Raw genomic sequence first — 18034 nt, forward strand, 5'->3', positions numbered from 1 at the left:
ATGTTGCAGGGAAGATTCGGACAGGGTTGTAGGGCTGGATCAGGCTTTGAATTGAATTTTACAGGAAATAATTCCTGTAAAATTCGGACCGATTAACACCAGCGTGTCCTCCATTGACCCTGGATTATTTCTGCCATAACTTGAAATAGAAATGAGAAAAGCTGTGAAGACAAAAAGTTGCGTGTAGCTACTGCGATCCCACAGAATTGGAAAGACTACCTCTACAATGCTGGTAAACAACACAACAGTGACGACACTTCCGCGTGTTCTTTAACCAATCAGTGATTACCTAAATCATTTGAACCCTCCCATCAGCCTGGTTCTCACCTCATAACCAACTTCCAGGCCGATCAGTGCGATTCAGCCCGGTTACAACGCGAAAACAAACTGGTTCTCCACCGTGCCGAACCGAACCACACCGGGCTCAAAACCCTAATGGAAAGGTACCTTTAGATTGTACTTTAGATTTTTACGAATCGTTATTTAAATATTGAAAATATCGTCTTTGTCGGGTGGAAACCTCATGTCAAAAACTGTTACTTTTCAGGATTCAAATTAAAAAAATACCAAAAGTAGCAGATCGACGAGCTCGAAACGCGGCGTGGCGAGCTTGTAAGATCTGCTACTTTTAAGGATTTTGTGTGACGCTGTAGTACGATCAAGCAGGGCGTTAATTTACGAAAAAACATAAAAAGTTAAGATATGGATATAAGAGGTTTCTGCCCGACAGCAACAATATTTTTAAAAAAGCATGCTTTCTGATTATTCAATTAATGGAAAAGTCATGGATGGAATAATATAAAATAATGGACAGTTGCATCCCCTAATATGAGGTGTATGAAACAGACAGTAAACAGAAAGTCAGGGTGAAGTTGCTTCATAACTTATTGTCTCTGTCGCCACGACACCCAGGTGTGTCCACGATTCCACGCCCTGGGTGACAACACACAGGTCGCTTTGTATTCAACACACACACACACGCACGCACGCACGCACGCACGCACCCCCCACCCCTGGTGACCTACATTTTATCTGTGTAGCGGCAGCAAGGCCGGTCTCCATGACGACCGGTAAATAACACAGCATGTCCCACATGACAACACTGTGACATCACCACCTTGCTTTACCATGAGAGAGAGAGAGATAGAGAGATAGAGAGAGGAGAGAGAGAGAGAGAAGAGAGGAAGGGGGAGAGATAGAGAGAGGGGGAGAGAGAGAGAGAGACAGACAGAGAGAAGAGAGATATAGATAGATTATTTATTTCTCTATCTATCTCCATCTTTCTCTCTCTCAGAAGAGAGATAGAGAGAGATAGTGAGAGAAGAGACACATGCGTGCGCGCACGCTCTCTTTCTCTCTCACACACACACACACACACTCTCCCAGACATCAGTGTAGCGTACTAGCGTTGCAGATGTTTGGTTTCCTGTCAGTGACCTATAGCCTGCCTGGGGTCTATTTCACGAAACCTGGATTAGGGATAAACCGGATTTAATCGGCTATCCTGGCTTAAATTATCCAGGAATCGGTTTCACGAAAGCTGAGTTAGCTCGGCAGATTAACTTAGCCAGTAAACCTGGATGTTTATCCATGATCCGGTTTCACGGAAGAAAATTGAAGCAATCCTGCCTTAGTTACCATGGCAATTTAGCTGTGAAGTTAGCCTGGTCCAGTGCCTTGTTCTTCAAGTTTTGTGAAATAGCTGTTAGTCCAATGACTCCAATCATAAACCAATGAGTTTTTCCACACTTATTCAATTCTTATGCGAAAATCGAAGATCTACAAGCCCGAAATGTTTTTGTCTTATGGCGGCCGGGGGTCCCCGGCCCCCCATGGACCCCCGCCCCCGTGGACCCCCGGACCCCCGTGTACCCCCGGCCCCCTGTGTACCTCCGGACCCCCGGCCCCCCATGGACCTCCGGACCCCTGTGGACCCCCGCCCCCGTGGACCCCCGTATACCCCAGACCTCTGTTGGGGGTCAACGGGGGTCCGGGAGTACAAGGGGGGCCGGGTACTCCCGGACCCCCGTTGACCCCCGGCCCCCCGTTGACCCCCGTGGACCGGGGACCCCCGGCCACCAAAAGGCAAGCTTTTCACTTGTAGATCTTCGATTTTAGAAATTAGAAATTAGAAAATTATTCTAAGTGTTTATAATTATAATTCCAACATTCACTTAAACTCCTTATGTTTAAGCCTAACTGCATTATATATTTATGGATTTGTATATAAATTAATTGCATATTTCTGGACAACTTGTGCATTTAATTTGTCGGCAATACTTTGCCACGCTTTCTCCCTGGATCTATATTTATTGCGGACGTGTTTCCTTTCTTGGTTATTATACATTTTACTTCCTTGTATGATTCCATGAGCTGCTGCAGTGCTGCTGTTCAGCCACAGAGAAGAACACCGCTCTGGTTTTGGGCTCCATGATTGGTCAAGTTCAAGGATTCTGCAATCGACTTTCATGGTCTTTTTATTCCTATATGTGAAGTCACATTCAGCCTGGTTTAACGATCCTGGCTCGACAAACCTCTCCTTCTGAGCCTGGCTTAGCGTTCGTGGAACTGAATAAACCAGGCTGAACAGCGCAGGCTTGTCAAACCTGGATTTGCCTTTCAAACCAGGATAATTTAATTCCGCTTTCGTGAAATAGACCCCTGCTCTCATAACTGATCTAGGATCAGCAGTGTGTACACAACATTTTAGACCATAGTTACTGTAGAGTCGGGCGTGCGAGCTCAGGTCAAACAGCACAGAAAGAGAGCGATGGATGTAGTTATAATGAGAGAAGGTGTTGAACGTCACTACTTCTCTCTCTCTCTCTCTCCCTTTCTCTCCCAGTGTGTGTGTGTGGGGGGGGGGGGGTTGAGAGCTGTGATTTAATACGGATCTATAATAGAACACAGCTTGTAACATGAAACTGTATTTATTGTTAAGTGCTTGTCTGTCTGTCTGTCTGTCTGTCTGTCTGTCTGTCTGTCTGTCTGTCTGTGTGTGTGTGGGGGTGTGTGTGGGGGTGTGTGTGTGTGTGTGTGTGTGTGTGCACAATAGACTATATCATTGCTGTGGGGTGGAAACCTAACACATGCATGTCCAAAGCTGTTACTTTTCTGGATCTAAATAAAAAATAACAGCCAACCAGTTTTTTGCAAATGTTTTGCTATTTTTGCTACTTTTGTGTGCCACTGTAGTATGGCTTAGTAGAGCATTAATTTACCCCAAATAAATACATTAAAAAGTTAAAATATGGAGTGACGATATGTAATATTGTGGCTCTGAGGAGGATACTGGAAGGTGTCAGGGAGTGGAACCTGTCAGCGGTGATCACCTTCATCGACTTCCAAAAAGCTTTTGACACCATAGAACCGGGGTAAACTCATGAACATTCTCCGGGAATACGGAGTCCCTGGGATAGATGGTTCAGATGATAGAGGCAAGCTACTGCCAGACACGAGCCAAGGTTCAGACCCACGAAGGTGACACTTAAGAGTACGCCTCGTGGGCGTCCTACAGGGTGACACCCGTGGCCCCCTTCCTGTTTATTGTAGCAATGGACCATGCCCTGAGACTCGCAATCAGTGGCAGGTTAGAGACACTGGGGTTCGCGCTGGTCCAGAGGAAGACCAGGCACAGAGTACCGTACATCCCATCACGATTACCGACCTTGACTATGCATATGACATTGCCCTCGTCTTGGACACAGCAGAGAAAGGAAGAAAACTACTACCGGCAGTAGAAATGTAGTGCAGGAAGATCGGCCTCAAGCTCAACGCCAAGGAAAGAAAAGCAATGGCATTTAACATGGAGGACAAAACCATTGCCACTGCCGACGGGACGGCGCTTGAGGTAGTCAAGGACTTCAGATATTTCGGTGCCTGGCCTGCTTTAACGGAACAGGATCTGAAGGACCGGAGGGCGCTTGCCCTTCAATGCCTTTCGAGTGGAAATCTGACATGGGAGATGGCCTCAAGGGGCGGCTGTTTGTGGGTACAGTGGCGTCAGTACTGGGACATGGGGACATACCGAGACATGGACCCTCACGGCACAAAAGGAAAAAGGGCCCTGGATGGCGTCTACGCAACAATGCTATGAATGGCCCCTATACGTGTCACATGGGCGGACCACATCAGAAACATGGACCTTTACGGGGGCCTCCCAAAGGTCATGGACAAGGTCAGAGAGAGAATGATGAGGCTGGACACTGCGTCAGGCACCCGAAACTGGTGGCAAGCAAACTGACACTGTGGGAGCAAACCCAGGGCTCTGCTAGGGGGGGGAGAGGTGTACCACCTAATTAGACACACTGCAGCGTGACAGCGGAGCTTACAACACTGTAGAGCAGCACAACGCCTTGCCGTGTGAGGCGTTGTGAACTTGTAGATCGGCTATTTTTGGCAAAGAGGTTTGGAGGGAAAAAAGAGCAGACCAAGTAAAAAACTAAAAGTTTAATCTGAAACACAATTTTATACAAAATAAAAGTGGGTCCCTGCTTCATCGCTCTCTCTCAGCTAGGGGGTCCTTGGCCTGAAAAACATTGAAGACCCCTGCAGTAGAGTTCAAGACACTGACGCTAGACAGGAGGGTGTGGAGGGCAGCGATTTAGGAGTCCCGACATGGTGTTGACTAGACCACACTCTCGCATCATCGTGATTCCTGTAATCCAGGATATTAAACATGTAAACAGCATGATGTCCTGTTTACCGTTCCGTCTTTTACCCAACCTGGCTTTCTGCCCCACCCTTACGCAGAATACGCACGTGCACACGTATGTGTGCTAATCCACTTTGTTATTATAATTATCATTATTATTACACACTTCCTGCTTATCTATGAGGCCGTGTTGAGCAACGCTTCAGACAAAACAACTACATTTAGCTCTGTGTGTGTGTGTGTGTGTGTGTGTGTGTGTGTGTGTGTGTGTGTGTGTGTGTGTGTGTGTGTGTGTGTGTGTGTGTGTGTGTGTGTGTGTGTGTGTGTGTGTGTGTGTGTGTTGGCTGTTGGCCACTGCTAACTTCCACTGGCTGACAGACAGGGAAGTACGCATGCAATTATCGCAACAAACACACACACACACACAATCTACTAGCTCACTCCGTGTCGTGACCTTGTACATGCACTATCATTGGTTCTCGACATCGACACGCAACTTAAGTATAAATCAGGCATAACTCCAACCTTGACCCCTAAATCTACGGTAACCCTAACCTGAATGAAAGCCTAAAGGTCTTCCCACACTGGGAGTGTGACTAATACATGATCCAACAATGTGTCAAAGAATGTTTCACATGAAACTGTTAATCTGGTGATGAAAAATACATTTAAATTATTAATTCAACTAGCTTTACCACCTTGCAATATTTGCGTTCGGTGTGGATGTGCTCCTGACATAAACAGCGATTTAAATTAGTGAGAATTTATCGCACAAAATAAACGTTCCTGCTGTGTAAGGACCTTAAAAGGAAGGGCAAAGTCAAGTGATATTCCTGTTTGTTAAATAACTATATATTCTGATAATCCTTGCAATAGAGTGTTTGTTCAGTAACAGGAGTCTCCATGTCTCTACAGCTCTTTATTATTAAACAGAAAATGTATTTTCAGGTCAGGAGGATACCAATTTGATCCAATCAGGAGAGAGCTCATACAGGATAAACAAATGAAATTGGAAGTAATGACAAAGAAATGAGTAGACATTGCCGGCAAAATTGGAACTGGAACACTACATTTTAAGCTGATAAATGGGTACTCTTGAAAACTTTGGAACCCACCTGAAAATATATTTTCTGTTTATTAAAGAGCTGGAGAGACTTGGAGACCCCTGTTACTGAACAACCACTCTAGTCTATAGCAATGATTACTATCAGAAAATAGAGCTTTAACCTTTTAACAAAACAAATGTAAACACAAAAAATAACCATTTATTTAGTGAGGACCAGGAAAACCATCCTCACATTGTCTATTTCTCAAATTCTACTATACTTATGGGGACATGTTTCCTTCACAATTATAGTATAGTGTGTGCAATTGTAGTAGTGCACACATACACACTCACACACACAGGCCTTTGTAAGACCTGCACTGAGCAGATGTCTAGAGTAGTGGGAGAGCGGATTTTCCCAGGCATGCATGGTGTGTGTGTGTGTGTGTGTGTGTGTGTGTGTGTGTGTGTGTGTGTGTGTGTGTGTGTGTGTGTGTGTGTGTGTGTGTGTGTGTGTGTGTGTGTGTGTGTGTGTGTGTGTGTGTGTGTGTGCAGCCAAAGGTTAATGAGGCTGGTCTGTGGGGCTGCCTGCTGCTGTGTCCATTCACATACACACTCCATTTACATACAAAAAGACACTGCAACCGTCTCCCATATACACACGCACGCACTCTCACACACACGCACGCACGCACACACACACACGAGAAGTACTTGTGTATGAAGCCTGCAGTAATTAACACATTTTGTTTCATTAACAACAAATTAATTAAACAGCTTAAACACAACACTAGCAGTGTGTGTAAATGTGTAGTGTGCACTCAAACCAAGTATAGCCCCTCTTAACAACACTACAAGCAACACAACGCACATCTAATTACAACAGACTACACTACACACACAACAAAATCAGTGTTGCCATGTCCGCTAATTATAAGCGACTTTGGGCTTGTTTTTCTGTAGTCGCTTGTAAATATTAGTAGTTGTGGTTTTTGGGGTTTGTTTCTAAAGTGTAGTCGCTTATTTGGACTTGCTTCCTAATGTTTTTTAAACAAGTGGTTCTCAATCATTTCAGTGTCAGGGACGCTCACATTAATATGTACTTGTCCGCGACCCCCCTGCTGGAAATATTTTGTGCCGAGGACGACCCCCATAGAAGATGGTTCTGCTATTTTCAAATAGACAATGTATATATAGGGTTTAAGTGGTTCATCCGATGCTGTATTAACTAATATTAACATATAGCTACTTTGGCTTATTTTGCTTGAAACTGTCCTATGATGGCTTATAAAATAGAGTATTAATTTATGAACAAATCAAAGTAAAGACAAGGTTGATACAAGGTTTCTGCCAGACAGAGATGAGTTGTGAGAGAAAGCAGGAGGTTTAACACACACACACACACACACACACACACACACACACACACACACACACACACACACACACACACACACACACACACACACACACACACACACACACACACACACACACACACACACACACACACACACACACACACACACACACACACACACACACACACACACACACACACGAAGAAGAAGAAGCTGTTCACTCGGAACGACAACAGAGAACTGAAACATGGTCACCTGACCAGCTCAGGCTGTGATTGGTAGAAACTGGCGTCCCTGCTTCTCCCGATTTCTCCCCCTGCCCATTAATAAACTGTGTACGTGACAGTAGCCATTTGTCTCTGCACACACCACACACACAGTATTACTATACTCATAAGGACATCAAACTTTCAGGATGCCATTGAAAGTAGCCAAAAATAACCAGTGATGAAAAGTAACTAAGGACTGTTACTCAAGTACTGTACTTACAGTAAGCACATTTTTGGGGTATTTTTTACTTTACTGGAGTATTAACAATTTTCAGTACTTTTACTTCTACTCCACTACAGGCAAATATTATACTTTTACTCCACTACAATTATCTGAAAACACAAGTGTGAGCTTGTAGATCTGCTATTTTCAAAAGATTTTTATACATTTTATACATTTGAAAACTTGTGAAATGGGACATTCTGCATAATGAGTACTTTCTACTTCTGGTACTTTAAGTACATTTTGATACCAATACTTTTGTACTTTTACTCAAGTAAATTTTGAATTCTGGACTTTTACTTAAAAGAGTATTTCTACATTGCAGTATTGAGGCCGTGCTGAGTACTTTTTTCCACAACTGAAAATAACCGAAAAATAACAGCTGTATGTACTGTATGCTCTTTGGGTGCATGACATTGGCGCGCGAGTAAGTATAAATCAGGCATAACTCTGTCCCACATGAAATGGGTTCCTTCCTGATACAGTATAAAAATAAAACATGACAACCCCAATTAACAACTTGAACCCAAGCGTCCCCATTCTGTGGGCAAATAGTCAGTGAAAAGAGCAGATCTACAAGCTCACAACGCATTGCACTGTGAGCTTGTAGATCGGCAAAAATATAGATTATATTTGGTGATATTACATACAAAAAAGGGCACAGTAGCACTTTCCCGCCATACAGTCATAGTATCACTGAGGATAATCAAACAATAAAGCCCAAGGGCTTATTTCCATTGTGGTCCTCTGCACATAAAAACAATAACACACAATAACACAGATATTTGGTATAGAGGTGAAAGTTATGGGGCCTAGCATAGACCCCTGGGGGACTCCGGTCAACTAAATATATATGGTTTAAGTTGGTACAACTTACACAAGGGACCACAATGGAAACAAGCTTCGGATTTATTGGGATTTTACCAATTTTGGCGCTTTTAGTGGCGATACTGCGTGTTTTGAATGGTTGCCAATCAAAGTATTCTATTCTATTCCATTCCAGTTAGGGGTTAAGTGTCTTTCTCAGGGACACTTCGGCACATGGACTGGGGGTTAAACCGGTGACCTTCCGTTTCCCAGACGGCCTCTCTAGCCACTCAGCTATGATGACCACTCCTAAAATATAATGTTTAATCATCAGACAGATATCCAGATGATGTGACACAACCATGACTCATCTGTTACCATGTGACATCTGAGAACTTGATGAGCTAATGTACACGCACACACGCACGTGTGTGTGTGTGTGTGTGTGTGTGTGTGTGTGTGTGTGTGTGTGTGTGTGTGTGTGTGTGTGTGTGTGTGTGTGTGTGTGTGTGTGTGTGTGTGTGTGTGTCACATGATTATACAGTAGCTAGCTCAGTCAGGACATCAGATTAAAGGTTTCTTAGAACTTAACATACAAACAACTTAATTTGATTTACAGTCTGAACCAGTGTTCAATACAGTATTATATAATACAGTAAAGTACAGTAGAGTTGTGTTATTGTGCTATTTCCATGTGTTTTGTGTTTCTTTCTTTTTCCCCATGTTTTTTATTTTCACTGCCTTACTTTAATTTTCTTAAACTGCAACAGTGAGGACCTACAACAATTTCACCACACGTTCACGTGTAATTGCATTGTGACAATAGAATTTGTTTAAATTAATTTGATTAAATTATTGATTAAAAAGTCAAGTCATATCTTTTTTAACATGAATTTCTTCATATTGATTTGTTGATAATTATATAAGAACAAAACTGCTTCTTGATTCTCAAAGATGAAGTTGGCTATTGGTTCTAAGTATCCAGCCCTAATTGATTGAATGATTGATTGATTATTATTATTATTATTATTATTATCATTAACCTCTTGAACCCTAGAGTCCCTATTCTGGGGGCCAACATGTGGTGAAAATGGTCGATCTACAAGCTCAAGTCGATCTACAAGCTCACAACACGTCGCAATGCAACCACCCACAATTACTGCAAGTAGTACTTTTAGATTGACTATTTTCAAAAAGCTGAAGCCTAAAATAGGATTTCATTGGTGATTATATGTTTTTATTAATAATCTAAATCTGGTTATTAAAGTTTGCAAATAATTGTAGTGGAGTAAAAAAGTACAACATTTGCTCTGAGATGTAATGGTGTAGAATTATAAAGTATTATAAAATGGAAATACTCAAGAAAAGCAAACGGAATCAGAATTGTACTGTACTTGAGTAAATGTACAAAGTTACTTTCCCCCACTGGGTGTAAATAAAGAACGGATACAAAAGGAGAGCATCTGTCTGCTCATGGACACTGATGATCACAAGCTTACACAGACGGAAATGGCAAGACATGCCATCTCCGGTTTACTTCCCGTATCTGTGTGACGTAGGTGGACGCCAGTCTATTGATTCCAATGGAAGAGTGAACGTGAACATAGCTTCTGAACCATTCTTTAGCTCCATGGTCACTTAACTAAATATTGAACCCGATCGTCACAAGCCACACAATATTCCCAAGATTTTCACTCTAAAATGGCTTTTTTCAGAGACACAAATCAGGAGAAAATGAACTTAATCGACCCTTCTCTGTCCCAGCAACACAATCTCGTGGGATCTAGCAAGTGCTATTGGTAAATATAGACGCCGGCACCCACTTAGGAGACCATTTGTAGGATTTGTGTACAATGTCGCCTCTAGTGGCTCAAATTGGGATGGTGTATCTTCCTATATTAACAATCTTTGATTACACACAGCATCCGTATTGTGGGGAAAACCTTCGCACAAAATAGCAGATCTACAAGCTTACAACGCGGCTATTTAAGATATTTAATGAAGAGTGAAAACAGAAAAGATACTAGCATAGAGCCCTGAGGGACTTTTAAGTGCTTATATTACCAGACAGCGTACGGTCAGGACCGGGCGGCTCCGACCACACACTGAGACTCGGGCTTAGGCCACGCCTCTGGCACTGCCACGACGACAGCGTGTTGGAGATGAAAGGCCCGCCGCCGCATGGGGAGTGTTCCAACCCCACCTCGTTGTGAACGACGCCGGTCCTACTGCTGCTGCCCCCGGTGGCCGCCGACGGCTCCGACAGCGAGCGCAGGAAGGGCACAAGCCTGACCAGGCGCCCCGATCGGGCCCCCGGAGAGGGCCCTCCTCCTGGATCTCCTCCCGGGGGAGAGACGGTATACGAGGAGGTGGTGAACCTCCTGGGCAAGCTGCGCAGCCTCTCCTGAAAGGCCTCCGCGGCTTCCATGGAGCGCCGCTGACCTTTGCCCTCCGGCAGCGAGGAGGCAGAGGAGGGCGGCTGGCCGCTACCAGATGTCCTCCACTGGTATCGGTCCAACGGTTGTGTCGCCGCAACCCGGGGCGCCGCCGATACCGCCGGCAATGCAGATGTCCTCCACTGGTAGCCTTCCAACGCCCGAGGTGACGGAGCAGCGTCCTGGGAGGAGGAGCGGGACGCCAGCCAGGGTTTGGTGTAGCGGTGCCAGCGGTGCGCACCGGGGCGAGGCGTACAGCCGGCGGCGGGCTCAGTGACAGCTCCGCTGTGACAGTGACAGGACCCCGTGACAGCTCCTCTGTGACACGTGTCACAGTCCCCCGGAGGGCTCCTCTGATAGCTCATGTTGTGGACTCTTTGTCACGCAGCTTTTTTCCTCCCGCGCGTATAGGCTTCAGCGCAGCTGCGCGATCGTGGCTTTAACGTGCGGGGCGAACCCCGATAGCCGAGCAGGCAAGGGTGCGTACCCGCATGAGACACCCGGTTCGATTCCTGGTTGGCCGGAGCATTTGCTGAATGTCTACTTTCTCCACTGTCACTGTCGATATAAGCAAAAAAGAAAGAAAGAAATGCACCCCAAAAATATGCTAAATGTAAAGTTACGACTGTATATACAAACAGACAGGACTTGACGTGTGGACCGTCATGCTTGAGACTGTTCTTCGGCACACATGTGTGTCACACAATACAGCAGAAAAACGTCACAAAAGTAATTTCCGTCCAAAAAGAGTTAATCCCACATGTAAATATGAAAATAATCCACAGAGAGCAATTTTACGTTTAATCCTCAGCTTGTTTGGCTAAAGAATGACCAGAATAAAGAAACTTCCAGTTGTTTCTTCCATTTGGTAAAGAGTTGTGGTGTATCATAGAGCCATGTTTACGTGTGTGAGCCACACGTAGATAGACAGACAGACAGACTGTCTCGCTCAGCGTCTGCTGACTGTCTGTCTTCCTGAACAGGAAGTAAGAGCGGCGAATGAGGACGCCAGTTTTCATTCGACTTCGTCCAATGAGCTCTCACCAAAGCCTTGTGGTTTTCCGCACAAGCAGGGCCAAAAAAGTGAAGTGAAACCAAGTGTCCACGTGGTGTGTGTGTGTGTGTGTGTGTGTGTGTGTGTGTGTGTGTGTGTGTGTGTGTGTGTGTGTGTGTGTGTGTGCTGCTTTTATTAAGTAGTAGAAAACATACTGTAATCTTTCATCAAACACCACTGTAAGATCTGCAGTCCTTTGTGGTATTTATTTGTCACTGTACACTTGCATATCTGTCGGGTGGAAACCTCATATGTCCAAATCTGTTCTTTACAGCATTCAAATGACAAAATATCAAAAGTAGCAGATCTACAAGCTCAAAACGCGTCGCTTTGCGCCGCGTTTCGAGCTTGTAGATCTGCTACTTTTGATACTTTTGTGTGATGCTGTAGTATGATCAAGTATGGCGTTCATTTAGGAAAATACACAAAAGGTTTCTGCTCGACAGCCACGATACACAGTTAAATGTGATCCAGACCTAAGGAAGGCCCTGACTAGGTACAGACCCGGTGAACAGTCTAGAGATCGAGAAAGGCCACCATAGTCACACCTTCCTCCCAAGAGAGCACACACTGTGCACCCAATTCCTGTAAGAGAAATAAGCCAACCCACCTCCAAAAACAAGCCACAACCAAGCCAAATCTAGCGAGAGAAATAAGCCAAATCTCACCTAAAAAAACAAGCCCAAATATGGCCATATATTACAAATATATATATTTTTTATGCATATATCATTATAATTACTATTAGGGATGCCGCAGATTATTGTATTTTTTTTCTCGAACATTCGCTCCAAAATCGATTTTGAATAATATATGTATGTATATATTATGGCTGTGAATCGTCTGTTATCTCACGATTCGATTCCGATTCTTGGGGTCACGATTCGATTAAAAATCTAAACGATTCTCGATTCGATTCCAATTATTTCCTTTTTTTTTCGATTCAAAACTATTTAAAAAAAACGATTCTCATTAATAAATTATTCCCAATCAGTTTAATCAACATTATTTCAGTCATATTGTTTTCATCTGGACTTTAACAACCATACTCTATAATAATCAATGTTTTTGTTATTTGTTATAACATTACACACATACTTGAGCCAGGGCTTAATAAGTAGAGACACCAGACCAATTTTGTCATTCAATGTGATTCAAACTCCTCCCCAAACCTATGGGGAACTATAGTATAACAGTGTGCAAACATCAGCAGCAAGATCTGTTGTGATAGAAGGATGTCCTTGTCCACTGAAACACAACCACTTCCAGGGGGTCCCCAGCAAAAGTAGTTGACATAGTATCACAATCATTTTAACCACTTTATCCATTTATATGTTGGCTATTTAAAAATAGCTGATCTACAAGCTCACCGCACTGTAAGCTTGTACATCTGCTATTTCTGACAATATTTGAAAAAATCAAAAATGTTTGGAAGATATTTCATCATTTTGGATTTCTTCTCTTTTACAGAAATCTACTCTTCTGGGGGTCCCTGGCACAAAACCTTTTCAGATTGGGGGGTCCGCGACCAAATACATATCAATTTGGGTTGTCCAAAAGTATGAGAACCAGTGCCCTAAGGTCTATTAATCACATGATGTGTGCACAGAGCAACTACCGTTAAATACTTTTGAAAAAAACGACTCTGCTACCTCTGTACTACACAGCTCATGAATATTCATGAAGGCTGATTCAGCAGCATTCATGAATGTCCCTCCCCCCAGGCCAGGCCTCAGCGTTCAGACAGGAAGTGGGTGTGGCGTCCCACAGGGAGGCGTGCTGGGCCCCCTGCCTTTGTGTAGGGGGGGGGGGTCATTAGAGCGTAGCCCCCCCCCCAACTAAGACCACTAACATGAAACCACTGCTGATTCCAAACACTATCAAACAGCAGCCATTACAGCTATTTATGGATGCAAAAGTTTGATTATAGAAAATAGTACATTTTAATAAAAAAATTATAAATAATAAAATAGAAAGTTTAGCCGATCTACAAGCTCACAACGTGCTGTGATGCGAGATAGGACCACAATGGAAAAAAATCCCTCAGGGCTTTTTGTGTTATCCTTTTAGCAATGCTTGCGTGATTGTGCTTGCTGGTACCGTTTGCAATGTTGTTAATAAAGTAATCAATCAATCAGTGTGATTGGATGATGTGTACCTAGAACATGGACAGGAAAGAGGGAGAGAGAGACACGCAGCAAAGGTCGCCGGGAATGGGACTCGAACCCGCAATCCGCTGTCAGGCTACATTGAGCCTAAGTGCCCGGACCGCAAGGCCAGCAATCCGGGCCCCATCTCCTGTTTTTGTAGCGAGAGGCGGCATTCATTTGGGTCCCATTTTTATAGTCTTTGGTGTGACCCGGCCGGGGGATTGAAAACCGACCTCCCAATCTCAGCGCTCAGTGTCGGCCGGTGAAAATGTCTCCAATTACTACAACATTGGACTCATAGGGTTTCCCCCCCAAAACATTTGAGTCAGTAAGATTTACCCCTACAAAAAACGGACGCCCCCCACACAAAATTTAAAAAATGTGAACGAATGGGGGAGCAGTGGGGAGAATGATTGACGTTCCTCGACCAATCCCGTGTCGCAGGATTCCCCAGGGCCCCAGCTATGGCATTGCGGAAATGCACATTGCACTCGCTTCCTTGTTAAAATAGAATTTGTTTCATTGTCTATCGTTTGGGTATTGGACTCCACGAGTTTTTACCATGTGTTACTTTTGGCCACATGTAATCTTTATTTTAGGTTGGATACTAAACTGTAATTGCTGCTTTTCATATTTGTTTTCTATATTTACAACACGGACGGTACTGCCGCTGGCTGTGCAGTGCGGACACTCTAACCACAGGGCCACTGAGCTGTGCTATTTGAACGTGACACTAAACATGTTGTGACACATGTGCCTCATGTAGCATCCAGCTCAGGTGACCCTATGTGACACCACCAGCTTCATGCTGTACACCAGTACAATCAGCAAAAACAACTATTCACCTTATTCACACGGCGGCCATTTTGCTATTAAGTTAATGAAATTACATTTCTTCCCAACCCGCAAATATGACGTGAGAGCAAAATGGCCGCTGTGTGAATATAGTCAATGGCTGCTGTGTCTAGAGGCTGTCACAATCATGGCATTTTACTTGACAATTGTCATAAATAATTGCGATAAACAATTTAATTGTGCTTTTTGGCATTGAACATCGGAACATATGAATAAAACTTACATTTCTTGGTAAACAAAAATTGCACGGGCAGATATTACAAATCACTGACATACGTATTTAATAATTTTATACTTTCAAAATGTTTTAAAAGCAGTGGAAATAGCTGATTTACAAGCTCACAAGGCACCTCATTGTGACGTGCTGTGAACTTGTACATCTGCTATGTCCGCTATTTTGGTAAAATGTTTGAACATGTATGAACTATGAACACTTTTGCACATGGAAATGATTATGACGATTATGAGACGTATGCAAAAATAATTGCGATTATCTCAAATAATTGTGATTAGGCAATTATGTAATAAATTGTGAGAGGCCTAGCTGTACCTGACTGAGAATTTAATGGGTCAAATCAGATTCAGGATATTAATGTGAATATAGAATATCCTTTTATATATATACACATGTAAAGGGTCATATGCGACTTTTTGACCTTTGCAAGAGTTTCAGTGCTGATCTAAACACTGTTAAAGTGCAACAGAGTCATATAAAAAATGCTGAGCATTTAAAATCAATAAATACGTAAAGACAACTACATATGGCAACAGACAATTCATTTTAATTGAAGACAATGCGGTTAGCTGCATGTAGGTCAAATATCCGAGGATAACCTGAACCCACACTCTGATGTCTTATTTACACATTAGACTGATGCCAAGACAGAGAGACAGAAAGAGATATATAGAGAAAGAAAGAGAGAGCGTTTTTTACCAAGTGAATGTAAAACATTGAAATATTGCTGCCATTTGTTTCAAAGGTGTGTCCAAAGCTAACCTTTCCTACGTGTACCTGAGCCATTTCTGACAGCAAATTCTTATGGTTTTGTCAGAAATTGTTTTTTTCTTAAGTCGCAATGTAACACAGCTCTGTTTACACATTTTGTTATTCCCTTTTAATTGTACATACAATATGTTGTGTTCCAATTTTGCTTTGGCAATGTAAACGTGTGTTTTTCTCATGCCAATACATTCCCTTTGAATTGAATTGAAGGGGGGTCAGAAAGAGCAGAGAGACAGACAGATAGACAGAGATAGGCAGACAGACACACAGGCCATTTCCTGGCACGGTCTTCCTGTTGACAAGGTATTTACATCACATATTAGGAGGGTTGTGGGGAAGGAGGTGGTGGGAAGGGATTGGAGGAGGGAGGGGAGGAGGGGATGGGGTGAGGGGGGTGAAGACGAATCCTGACAGTTGTATGTTAAAGTTGTTGACCCTGTGACCCCACACATCTACATACACACCCCTAACCCTGAACCTCTAACACAAAGAGACAGCTACACGCACGCACACGCGCACACACACACGCACACACACACCACACATACACACACACACACACACACACGCATCTCAGCCTCACACATGTCACAATGTGAACTCAGGTCAGGTCAATGTGGGACAGACAGAGACAGACAGACAGACAGGAAGCTGAATGTTAGTCTTCTCGGCCAAGCCTCCGTTAGATGATCAGAATTCATCTGCTTCCTACTCTGATGGATGCAACAACAACAACAACAAAACTTTTCCTTCCTTAATGTGTCTGTCAGGAATCATTGTAAATCAGTAGAAATCACATTATCAGCTGTGGTTGTTGTGATGTTGTGTTTACATACAACACACACACACACACACACACACACACACACACACACACACACACACACACACACACACACACACACACACACACACACACACACACACACACACACACACACACACACACACACACACACACACACACACACACAAACACACAAACTGCATTTGCATTGACCTGATGCAGCAGAGTAGCTGAAGCCCGAAAGCATATAATATCTCTCTCCCTCGTGCGCTAGCGGTTAGACATTTGGTTTCCAAAGTGGGACACCCGGGTTCGAATCTCGGGTGTAATGCTGACAGAAGATCAGCGAGGCCTACTAGTAGGTCTGTCACTAGTATTATATCATCCATCACCTGATCGCAATTGAGCTAATCACAATTGTGTTGCATAATTAGGGTTAGATTTCATTCATTACAGTTCCCATTGACCATTCAACTGTATAATTAACATGATAAATGTAATATTTATCGCGGTGCGACGAGTTGTGAGCTTGTAGATCTGCTATTGTACTGGCCATAGTATATACATCATTTATTTTTATTATTGGTACAGCTCACTGTCAGTCATTTATTTGTATAGGATTGTGTCAGTAATAGACTGTGTAAGTCTAAGTTTAAGTTATTTGTCATATTATCTGCCCAGACAGACGGACAGACGGGTGTACAGTAGGTGTTAACAGCCCACATTAACAGAACATTCCTGGAGGAAAACACAGCAGACCTCCTGAGACACTAAATGTTGTTAGGATCCATTATCACTCTACACACTCTACACTGTGTGTGTGTGTGTGTGTGTGTGTGTGTGTGTGTGTGTGTGTGTGTGTGTGTGTGTGTGTGTGTGTGTGTGTGTGTGTGTGTGTGTGTGTGTGTGTGTGTGCGTTACATAAACTATACCAGGTCATTTAAATGTCTGCCTGCTGTCTGTTGCGTTATCGTAGACCATTAAAAGTATTGTAAAGTAAAGTCCTAAAAATAAAAAAAAACTGTCTGTTTGAACCCTAACAGACCCTACAGTTTTGTAACTTCAAACTCAAACTTTTTTATTTCATTTTCAAGGACCCCCTATAACTCTGATAGTATATAGTATACAAATACTATCAGAGTTACAGACCTGTAAGGGTCCATTGAAACACGGTCCCTGAGTAGGCTGGTGCCTACTCGCATCCGCTATGGGGCTGAGACATGGACCCTCACAGCACAACAGGAAAGGGCCCTGGATGGAGTCAAGAATGCTACGAATGGCACTAGGTGTCACATGGACGGACCACATCAGAAACATGGTCCTCTACGGGGACCTACCACGGGTCACAGACAAGGTCAGAGAGAGAAAGATGAGGCTGGCAGGACACTGCG

The 18034-nt window shown here is 43.5% G+C and overlaps 1 protein-coding gene across 7 annotated transcripts in view; it reads right to left on the bottom strand.

Annotated features, from left to right (window-relative positions):
- rasal2 (RAS protein activator like 2) overlaps window positions 1-18034 on the bottom strand; it is a 112693-nt gene that overhangs the window by 80119 nt on the left and 14540 nt on the right. For 5 of the 7 annotated variants that reach the window (XR_013933870.1, XM_080439572.1, XM_080439570.1 and 2 more), the window contains exon 1: window positions 10424-11676. The exons of the other annotated variants lie outside the window; for them this stretch is intronic. Coding sequence is in view for 4 of the 5 variants with exons in the window: in XM_080439572.1 (XP_080295698.1) it covers window positions 10424-11159 (736 nt within the window). In the remaining variant the exon portion in view is untranslated. Of the gene's footprint in view, window positions 1-10423; window positions 11677-18034 lie in introns of those variants that run through there. 7 annotated transcript variants of the gene reach the window in all.

This window comes from Gymnoscopelus braueri (genome assembly GCF_963280865.1).
Source record: "Gymnoscopelus braueri genome assembly, chromosome: 10".
NCBI classification, from domain to species: Eukaryota; Metazoa; Chordata; class Actinopteri; order Myctophiformes; family Myctophidae; genus Gymnoscopelus; species Gymnoscopelus braueri.